The following is a 10,438-nucleotide window of genomic DNA, read 5'->3' as shown; positions in this document are numbered from 1 at the left end:
GTATATGAGATTTTCAATTCTAGAGATCCTTTTTTTTGTTATATTTATACGTTAAATAAATAATATTTTTTTAATTGTACTACCTTTTTATGTTACTCTAAAAAGTTGAGTTCGAGTCACTCTAAAATATAAAATTATGGTAATACTTTTGTTGTCCATTCTTATATAAGACAAAGCTCAGATTAATCTTATATTTATAATGTTTGGTCTTGCTTTAATTTTATTAAATTTGTTGTAATTTTAATTTTATAGTTATTGATATGTATATATTATTTTTTGTTTAAAATTTTATTAATGATGTTGCAAGGATACTAAGCAAGTAATATTTTATTTCATATAATCAAATTAGATTTCAAATACTTTTTTTCCTATTTTTACTTTAAATTATGACAGAAAATCTTATGTCAGTATTAACTTTCTTTCCTCCTCCAAAAAAGTTCAACAAAGGAAGAATGAAAGGCCATTTGCAACATTTAACTAATAACACAACCTATAAGAACTAGAATTTGCACTTTTTGTAAGTTTGACTTTTATTTATAAGTTATGCGTTATATTAAAGGATTATCTTTTTTAAAATATGAATTTTAGAACAATTGCTAAACTACACGTGCGTGGAACATAATGAAAATTAATAAGTAAATAATAATTGTATACATACCCACATCAATTTAGAAAATATTATGCATTTCTGCATTGATTAATTTTTTTTTTCAATACTAAGCTAAGGTAGACATCATCAGTTTTTGTTAAATTAACATTGGCGGTACCAAAACAAACAATATTATTGTTTCTAAGTTAATCTGTTGAATCGATTTAATTTCGTTTCTCTTCAAGGTAGTCACTAAGAGAGTTCAATCCATTTTTGAAATCTCTTTACAAAGTTACTCTAAAATTAAAACAAGGTAAAAAAATATTTGATTCTCCTTTTTGCCTCACCGCTTAAGCAAATTATTTTTATATTATATTATATTTTTTCATCGAAAACACTTTTATTTGTCTCACAAGAAAAATAATGAAGTTTGACATGTGAAAAATAAATATTCAGTTCTTAAAAAAATAAATAAATTATATTTACATATATAAAATACTAGTCTAAGTTATTATTAAGTTTATAATTATAAAAAATAATTGTAATTAATTAAAAATGATTTTTGCTACTATTTTATTATAGGTCGAGAATTAAAAAAGGCAAAGAGCTATTATATTGTTATCCCTAAGCCCAGATGGGTCACGTCGGCTACCCAAAAATCTCAACAGAAATTTCTCGTCTCTTCCTCTTTCCTCACCAATGAATTTCCCCTATTATCCCATCTTCTCTTCTTAGAAACCCTAGAACTTATTATTGACAAAAAAAGGGTTTCCACTTTCTTCTTCCCCCTCCCCCCCCTCTCTCACTAGATTTTAGCTTTGACTTTTCCAGATTTAATTTCTATTTTCCTTTTTCTTTTTCACCAACTCTTGAATGAAATAGATCAAATACCCGTAATAGTTTTCCTTTTTAATTAACATTTTTTCGAGGTTTTTGTGTGCTTTCGAAGGGAGATACCAGTTTTTCCTCTCTTTTTTGCATCGTTAAGTTACTACAGAAAATTCCCAAATTTTTGTTTGTTTTATATATTGAAGGCGGAGGCAGTATTAAATCATAGGAATCTTATGGAATTTGATGACAACCGCCCTGCAGGTTATTGTATAATTCTTGAGCTTCAAAATTCTGTTTAGATCCTTGTTTATTTGTAAGCTTTGCTTCTTCAGTTTACTCCAGATTTATTTTCATCAATAATAGAAGCCATAATTCCATATTATGGATTTGAAATAAAAGAAGTTAAAAGTAAACCTACCCTGCCCTTCTTAAAATGGTTAAATTGTTTTTTGTGAAAATGGTAGTATTGGGCCACCTTGAATGCACCTCGACTATTCCCTAAAAGATATAATTGAAAATATATTGTTAGAGTGTTTTTGTTACTAAAATTGATTTATTGTGATAGTTTGTGTGGGATTTATGCTTCACTCTTCTCTCTTGGTGTTCAAATGGCTTTTTCACATTAATCCATTGTTGTCAGTCCTTTTTTTGTTCATTCCTAGTATAAGGGAATGCTGGTGTAAGACTTGTATGCAATCTTGTGATGCAGATAGTATGAGGTCCATGGCTTTTTTTGAGAAAGTGTATGAGGTCATGGCTTGCTTGGTCACTTTGCATTAATTCTGTGTCTGAGGAATTTATTTTATGGTGGATTTGTTTGCTAGTGTTCATGGTTGATTTCTAAATTTTGTCTTTCCTTTTTGGTGTTACAGGAGAGGAAGTATTTGATGCATCACAATATGCATTCTTTGGTAATGATGTAGTCGAAGAAGTTGAACTGGGTGGGTTGGAAGATGAAGAGGATGGTCTTCCTCCGGTTGGGTTTGATGATGAAGAGTATCAATTAGGCCAAGAAGAGGTTGCTTTTTAGCTTTGGCTATGCATTCATGTTTTTAGAATCATTTTTTAATCGTATTTCCATTATGGACAGGCAGTGAACTAAATATCAAAATAACATTCTGTACATATCTTCAATTTTTTCCTGATTTGGTTTAATAGTTTGTTTCTAGATGCTGCTTTATTTTGTATTAGTGTTATTCAGAATGTTTAATTTGTGTAAGCTTCTAATATGATAGACAGACTCTTAGGTTTTCCTCCCTCTCACCTGTGCTTTCGTTGGTGGGAGTTGTCTAGGAGTTTCTTTGGCTTGCTTATGCACTTGATCTTTAAATTGATGCTCGGATCCTCTTATGCTAAGAAGTTTGATTATCTTTGAAGCTAATTGCCTGTTCTGAGGTCATTTAGATAAGCATTGATTGTTTAGCTACCAAACTAGAGGGAGGACTCTAAGATTTGCATGCTTTGTTTATATGGGGTTTCATGGTTTTGCATCACGTTTTCAATCATGTTTACACCCTCCTTCAGGAAATCTGGTTTAGCATTTTTTTTCTTTTAAATAGTTCAGCTGAGATCTTTATATATATGAAAAAAGTTTAGTTGAGGCATTTTGCAGTTCTACTCCCAACTAGTTTGGGATTGAGGTATAGGTGTTGGTGTTTTTGACGTTGCTGCCATTTTTTCTGTTTAACGGGACAAAGTCTTTAGAGTCTTGGGGATATTAGGGCATAGTTACTGGGATATTATTCACTCATTTGATTGTGGTAGTTGTCTTTTTATGGACTAAGTTGTTTTCAATTTTAGCATATCCTTATAGGAAATTACTATAGGAATAACAACTATAGGGGTATCAAATTACTGAGCCATGCCATGAAAGCTTGGGAGAGGGTGGTTGAAGCAAGGGTGAGGAGGTCGGTGTCTATATCCGACAACCAGTTTGGGTTCATGCCGGGTCGTTCTACTACGGAAGCTATACACCTTATTAGGAGACTGGTGGAACAGTATAGGGAGAGGAAGAAGGATCTGCACATGGTGTTTATTGATCTGGAGAAAGCGTATGACAAGGTTCCTAGAGAAGTTCTCTGGAGATGCTTGGAGGCTAAAGGTGTGCCGCTTGCCCACATTAGGGCGATTAAGGACATGTATGGTGGGGCTAAGACTCAGGTTAGGACAGTAGGAGGCGACTCTGAGCATTTCCCGGTTGTCATGGGATTGCACCAAGGTTCTGCGCTCAGCCCGCTCTCATTTGCCCTGATGATGGACGCGTTAACACATCATATTCAAGGGGAGGTGCCATGGTGTATGTTATTCGCTGATGACATGGTTCTGATTGATGAGTCGCGAGCCGGTGTTAACGAGAGGCTGGAGGTCTGGAGACAGGCTCTTGAGTCTAAGGGTTTCAAGTTGAGCAGGACAAAGACGGAATACCTGGAGCACTGAACAGTGCAAGTTCAGCGCTGAGTCGAGGGAAGTGGACGTGGATGTGAGGCTTGAATCACAGGTCATCCCGAGTAGAGGCAGTTTCAAGTACCTTGGGTCGGTTATCCAAGGGGTAGGGGAGATCGACGAGGATGTCACACACCGTATTGGAGTGGGGTGGATGAAGTGGAGGTTAGCATCTGGAGTCCTGTGTGACAAGAGAGTGCCACCGATACTCAAAGCTAAATTTTATAGGGCGGTGGTTAGACCGACCATGATATATGGGGCTGAGTGTTGGCCTGTTAAGAACTCACATATCCAGAAGATGAAAGTAGCAGAGATAGGATGCTGAGGTGGATGTGCGGGCACACTAGGATGGATAAGATTAGGAATGATGATATTCGGGAGAAGGTGGGCGTGGCTCCCATTGATAACAAGATGCGGGAAGCGAGGCTTAGATGGTTTGGGTACGTTCAGAGGAGAAGCCCAGACGCTCCGGTAAGGAGGTGTGAACGGCTGGCCTTGGAAGGCTCGAGAAGAGGTAGAGGGCGGCCTAAGAAGTATTGGGGAGAGGTAATCAGGTAGGACATGGCGAGGCTTCAGATTTCCGAGGACATGGCCCTTGATAGGGAGTTGTGGAGGTCGAGTATTAGGGTTGTAGGTTAGGAGGTAGTTGAGTCTTTCCTTAGTTCGTACATTTGTGAGGCTAGTTTGGTAGGGTTTTTGTCTGAGACAACTAGTGGCAATGTTGTGTCTTACTACTCTTTCATTTCATAGAGCCGACTCTATTTAATGGTTACCGCTTTTGCTCTGCACCTATTTTCTTGCTTTCATGATGTTGTTAATTTTTTTCTTATGGTATCTGTTGGCGGTGCTGATATTGTCTCTCCTCTTTTCTTTTCTTTTCGTCTTCTTGAGCCGAGGGTCTTTCGGAAACAACCTCTCTACTTCTCGGGGTAGGGGTAAGGTCTGCGTACACACTACCCTCCCCAGACCCCACTAGTGGTATTTTACTGGGTCGTTGTTGTTGTTGTTGTTCTTGTTGTTATAGGAAATAAGGTCATTATGGACTTTGAAATGGTCGAAAACTTGTTTGATGAGAAATGGAAGTGGATAACCATGTTTCAGTCTTGTGTATTTGCAACCTTTCCTTTATGTGTTAAATGAGTGTGTACTTCGGTGAAACTTTTAGTTCTTAGTAGTTGGGTGCTGAATTGGTGAACATTTGCATCTAAACAATTTCTCACTTGTAGGGTGAAGCTATTGGATCTTTGTCAGAGATTGATGACCTTAGTAGCAAATTTTCCAAGGTAATTCTTTCTAAAGTTGCTTGAATCATTGTTTTTATTAATCTTGTGTTATATCTTTGTGAGGAATGACTGAAATGACTTAGTTTCCATGGTTTCCATGATTGTTCCAAGCTCAAAAATTTGTGAACTAGAGGTCCACAGTTCCTCTTTAATTTTTGGACCCTGTTCTCTAGAATGTTCAAGCTTCACTAGAATGTTCAAGCTTCACTAGAATGTTCAAGCTTCACTGGATTGTTAGTGCTTCATTTGGTCTACATTGCCATCTGACTAGGAAGTAGGACCTAACAATCTTCTGCCATGTAGCAATGATATCTGCAAATCTGTAGTGCTGGATGCCTGAGTTCACTGCAAACTTGGTAAAGAACAAGATCATTTTTTTAAATTTGAGATAGTTAAGAAGGATAAAATTTCGGACTTGTCTTGCCCATATGAGACCAACTTATGTTAGATTTCCCCCCTCAAAATGTTAAACTCCAGTTCACCCTTGCCCTTTCCTAGGGGAAACTGCTTTTGAGCTCCTTTGACTTTGGAACATCAATTTCCAGCATGGGATGTGCCCATGTGATCAATTCCTTAACAACAATTCATTCAGTTTGGTGTTTGAAAAGTAATGTTTTTAAGCGTTGGTAGTGTGCAACATTTGGTCTTTGTCTCATTTCCTTACTAGAAATGCTGTTGAAGTTAGAAAATTCCCCCAGAGGTTTGTGCTGACCTTCAATAAGTGATACAATGCTACAACAGCTTCTTGTAGTGCACTTTACTTGATCAAAAAGGGAAATTGCATCTTATAGTGGAGTTCAGCTGTTGTGACTCCCTTATTGATCTGATTCTGGAAAAACAAGAGTGAGAGGGCTTTCACGAAAGTACTTTGCTGTACATGGTGACTGTATTGACTGTTTAATGTTTTCTTGACATCTACCGGATTCATATTTCATAACGTTATGTTAGCTTGTCATCTCAATTCCTACAAGCTGTAGTGCTGCTAATATTTAATATCTTACTTGACCACCTTCTTTCGCAGTTGAACAAGGATGATGGTGGCGCCATAAATCCAGGATTTATTGGTGACAGGGAATACAGAGAGAGTGAGTATAGCGTATGGATATCTTTTGGGATTACTTCTGGCTTATATTCAATTTTCTTGTTATAAAAGCTTTATAAATTTGAAAGCAATGCCCACACAGGTCATACTATTCCTATTTCTTTCTGGACAAGTGTTTGGTTGGTTCTTTACTCATGGGAGCCTTTACATAGGAAATAGATGCGCTAAATAGTCAGAAAGTGTGATGCATAAGAATACTCATATTGATTCGACTTAAGCTTAACTTGCCAGATGCTTTTCTTTAAGAGGTTCTCGGACATTACCTTGGTTTGTTAATTATTGATACTCCTTTTAAGCATTGTGGGATTTTGCTTTGTGATGTTAAGGATTGCTGCTTTTCAGTTCCATTAAGCAGCATATGCTGAGAACTTTGACTGGGAACTAGAGTTTTTTGTTTGGTGATGTGTTTAGAAAGAGTGACTTCTCTAATTCACAACATTATTTGGCAATCACTTGTAAGTCACATATGAGTTTTTGCTTTTACCTTTCTCAGTAGAGGTCGAATCTGTATTTCTCTTACCAATATGAAGTTTGCCCTTGAGATCATCTTTCCTGATTTAATTCATTTTTGGTTAATTAGTTAAGTGAAGGTATATTTTTGTAACACGATGAATTTTTCAGGCTCATCTGCTGTTGAGTGGGCACAAGATGCAGATTTTCATAATTGGATTGGTCGGAAAGCTCTTGATGGTGAAAGCAATGACAGCAAAAGATGGCCATCGCAGCCGTACTCTTCTGCTGCTCGCTTTTTGGAACCAAATCCTTTGTACAGAACTTCCTCATACCCTGAGCAACAACAGCAACATGAATATCAACAGCAAACCCCAAACCACCACTACTCCAGTGAACCAATACTCATCCCAAAATTACCTTTCACTTCATTTCCTCCTCCTAGTGTGAGGCATCCACAAGCTTCCCCAAATAACCAGTCACAGCATCCGAATGGTCCAAATCAACCTGGTGGACAGCAAATGCCGCTTTCCTCTCCTAACTTACCTCCCTTTTTAAACCCTGCAAATCACTCAACTGCCTCACATCATGGCCCGCAGTATGGTGGAAAGTTTGCTCAAGGAACACCTCCTGGGCTTGCCCTTCATACTCAAATTCCAAGCCAATGGTTGAAGCAATCTACTTTGTATCCTGGAGAGCAATCAAGCCTGACCAGTAATATGATCCCGCAGCAGTTGCATCGCCAAAATGGTTTCGCACCACCACATGGGGGCCCGCAGCAACCCCAGCAGCCTGGACAACACCATCCCTTGCATTCACCCTATGGTCATATGCCGGGGTTGCAATCCCAACTGTTTAATCACCATATGTCTCCACCCTCGCAGGTGCTGAATAATTTTGATATGCTTGGGTTGGCTGATTTAAGAGATCAAAAGGCAAAACTAATGCTGAGAGGTAGACAGGGCCTGCACTACTCCCAACAAGGCTTTGACGTTGGTAGCCAGAGAAATAATAGTGCATGGCCAAGATTTAAATCCAAGTACATGACAGCAGATGAATTAGAGAATATTCTTAGAACGCAGCTGGCTGCTACCCATAGCAACGATCCTTATGTTGATGATTATTATCACCAAGCTTGTCTGGCAAAGAAGTCCGCTGGTGCAAAGTTGAAGCACCATTTCTGCCCAAATAATTTGAGGGATGGTAGTGCTCGAACTCACGCTAATTCTGAGCCACATCCTTTTCTCCAGGTTGATGCTCTTGGAAGGGTTGCTTTCTCTTCTATTCGCAGGCCCCGCCCGCTTCTTGAAGTTGATCCGCCAAAATCATCACCTACTGGATGCATTGAACAGAAAATATCTGAGAAACCCCTGGAGCAAGAGCCAATGCTAGCAGCTAGGGTGACTATTGAGGATGGTCTCTGTCTTCTTCTTGATGTTGATGATATTGACCGGTTCCTACAATTTAATCAACTTCCAGATGGAGGAGACCAGTTGAAACGCAGGCGGCAGGTTCTGCTTGAGGGTTTGGCATCATCACTTCAATTAGTTGACCCCCTAGGAAAAAATGGCCACTCTGTGAATTTGGCTGCTAAAGATGATGATGTCTTCTTGAGGATCGTCTCCCTTCCCAAGGGCCGGAAGCTGCTAGTTCGATACCTGCAGCTTCTTTTCCCTGGAAGTGAACTGACCAGGATGGTTTGCATGGCTATTTTCCGGCATCTAAGGTTCTTGTTTGGCGGGCTTCCGAGTGACCCTGGGGCAACTGAGACTACTGTGAGCCTTGGAAGGACTGTGTCACTGTGTATTTGTGAGATGGAGCTCAAAGCACTTGCTGCCTGTCTTGCATCAGTGGTTTGTTCAGCAGAGCCTCCTCCGCTCCGTCCTGTTGGAAGCCCTGCTGGAGATGGGGCATCTATTGTTCTAAAATCTCTTCTTGAGAGGGCAACTGAGATCTTAAGAGATCCCCATGCTGCTGCCCAGTGCAGCATACCTAATAGGTCATTCTGGCAGGCCTCGTTTGATGCATTTTTTGGGTTACTCACGAAATACTGTTTCAACAAATACGACACCGTAATGCAATGTTTCTTCACACAAGCCCCACCAGGTGTGGCTGTTAGTGGATCTGATGCAGCCAAAGCCATTAGTAGGGAGATGCCTGTTGAACTTTTGCGTGCGAGTCTTCCTCACACTAGTGAACAACAGAAAAAGGTCCTATTAGATTTTGCACACAGGTCCATGCCTGTGCTGGGTGTTGGTAGCCAAAGTGGTGGCACATGATTACCGTTGAAGATTGATCTCGTGTATTAGGCGTCTACTTGAAAATTGTCCGGAAATACGTCAAAACGTGTAATGATGGTTTACGAATTACAGTCCTTGGCACATATGGCGTTTATGACTAAAAATTGCTGAAGTTGCAAGAGGAGGAGCCTGATCATCTGCAGTATTCTTTTGCCTGAGATCAAGGAACTTCATTCTTCTCTAGCCATGGATGTGGTCGTCCTTGTTGGTACTGTGCTGCTTCAGAGAAAGGTGTGAAGTAGGTTGTTGCTGTAACATGTTTTAGTTTTCTTTTTGACTTTGAAGTTTATTTGATGCTATTTTCTCATCTGTGATAGTTCTGTCATCCTGGGAAGTTTTTAGTGTTAAGATGTACAGTGTTCAACTAGAGAAAGCATTCAGCTTCTAGCTTTGGATGATATGGGGAGGAACTTGTTATAAGTTGCGAATGTCTGATAATTATGTGAGTCAACGTTGAAGCTTCGGAACAGTTGATGGTGGTACCCTGTTCCGACTCCTCCTATAAGAAAATATTCAAGAAGTTTAAAGCTCTTTCAATCTTATTGTCTTTTTGTGTGTTTCAGAAATCCCTAGTAATCGGTACCTCAATGCCTCGAGCTTCCCATCGCTAGGGCTTCAAGTTACCTTTCTGGCCTTGAGCCCGAAATATGACTAGAGAATTTGTGACTAATATTAAATATAGCCAATACAAATGGAATAGAATTATCAGGCATACGACACCGAATCTTATGTCATCAGTTTGATTATTAATCCTCTTTCTCTTAATCTTTTCTTTATTTATATCGTCTCCCATATAGGCATTACTGGCTTGAGCAATGAGGCGGATTATGAGACACAAGGCTTCGTGGGTAAATTTCACAAATGATCATGAATTTTTTTTACCAAAGTCATATAACTTTATTCTCAAACACAAATCATAAAAATTTATTAACTCACACAAAAATCATAATGATTGGAAAATACAACTTTTCAGTAGTATTTTCTTATTTCGTAATTTTTAAAATTTATTTTTAGATCCACACACACACACACACACACACACACACACATATATATATATTCAAATTGATAGCATTTTTGTTTCAAGTGCTATCTAATTATACTTTTTTTTGGTGAGAACATCATGCATTCCGAATTAAATTTTTTTGGGGGGAAGGATTCACTTTTAATATTATTTTAATTTATGTATATGGGTATTAGATCGATTGTGTTGGGTCATCCCTATTTTAAGGGAAAAATATAAAATTGGCCGCTCGGCCGAAACTAATTGCAAACAAATATAAAATATGTATATTATATGTATATAATACACATATATATATAAATATATATTTTATCGGTAATTATTTTTGGGAGCTGCTAAAAAATATGTATTTCTCCTATTTTAAATGGGTTACTATTTATTAGACTGAAAATAAAAAATAAAAAATGTGGGACAAGA

At 38.2% G+C, this 10,438-nt stretch overlaps 1 protein-coding gene across 1 annotated transcript; it reads left to right on the top strand.

Moving 5' to 3' along the window:
• Positions 1–1,217: 1,217 nt before the first annotated feature.
• LOC104099288 (protein PAT1 homolog) lies at positions 1,218–9,534 on the top strand. The gene is made up of 5 exons (XM_009606232.4): positions 1,218–1,681; positions 2,293–2,438; positions 5,089–5,145; positions 6,167–6,230; positions 6,869–9,534. Exons 1-5 carry the CDS (start codon positions 1,654–1,656, stop codon positions 8,974–8,976), a joined length of 2,403 nt encoding a protein of 800 aa, XP_009604527.1. The 5' UTR covers positions 1,218–1,653; the 3' UTR covers positions 8,977–9,534.
• Positions 9,535–10,438: the final 904 nt, after the last annotated feature.

The sequence above is a fragment of the Nicotiana tomentosiformis genome, chromosome 6 (assembly GCF_000390325.3).
Source record: "Nicotiana tomentosiformis chromosome 6, ASM39032v3, whole genome shotgun sequence".
Taxonomy (NCBI): Eukaryota; Viridiplantae; Streptophyta; class Magnoliopsida; order Solanales; family Solanaceae; genus Nicotiana; species Nicotiana tomentosiformis.
This window is presented reverse-complemented; position numbering and strand designations above follow the sequence as displayed.

Bases quoted from the DNA above. Each gene is read 5' to 3' on its own strand.
- LOC104099288 (XM_009606232.4), top strand. From the start codon at position 1,654: ATGGAATTTGATGACAACCGCCCTGCAG. The intron at 1,682-2,292 runs GTTATTGTATAA...TTGGTGTTACAG, and splicing joins TGATGACAACCGCCCTGCAG to GAGAGGAAGTATTTGATGCA. The intron at 6,231-6,868 runs GTGAGTATAGCG...TGAATTTTTCAG, and splicing joins TGACAGGGAATACAGAGAGA to GCTCATCTGCTGTTGAGTGG.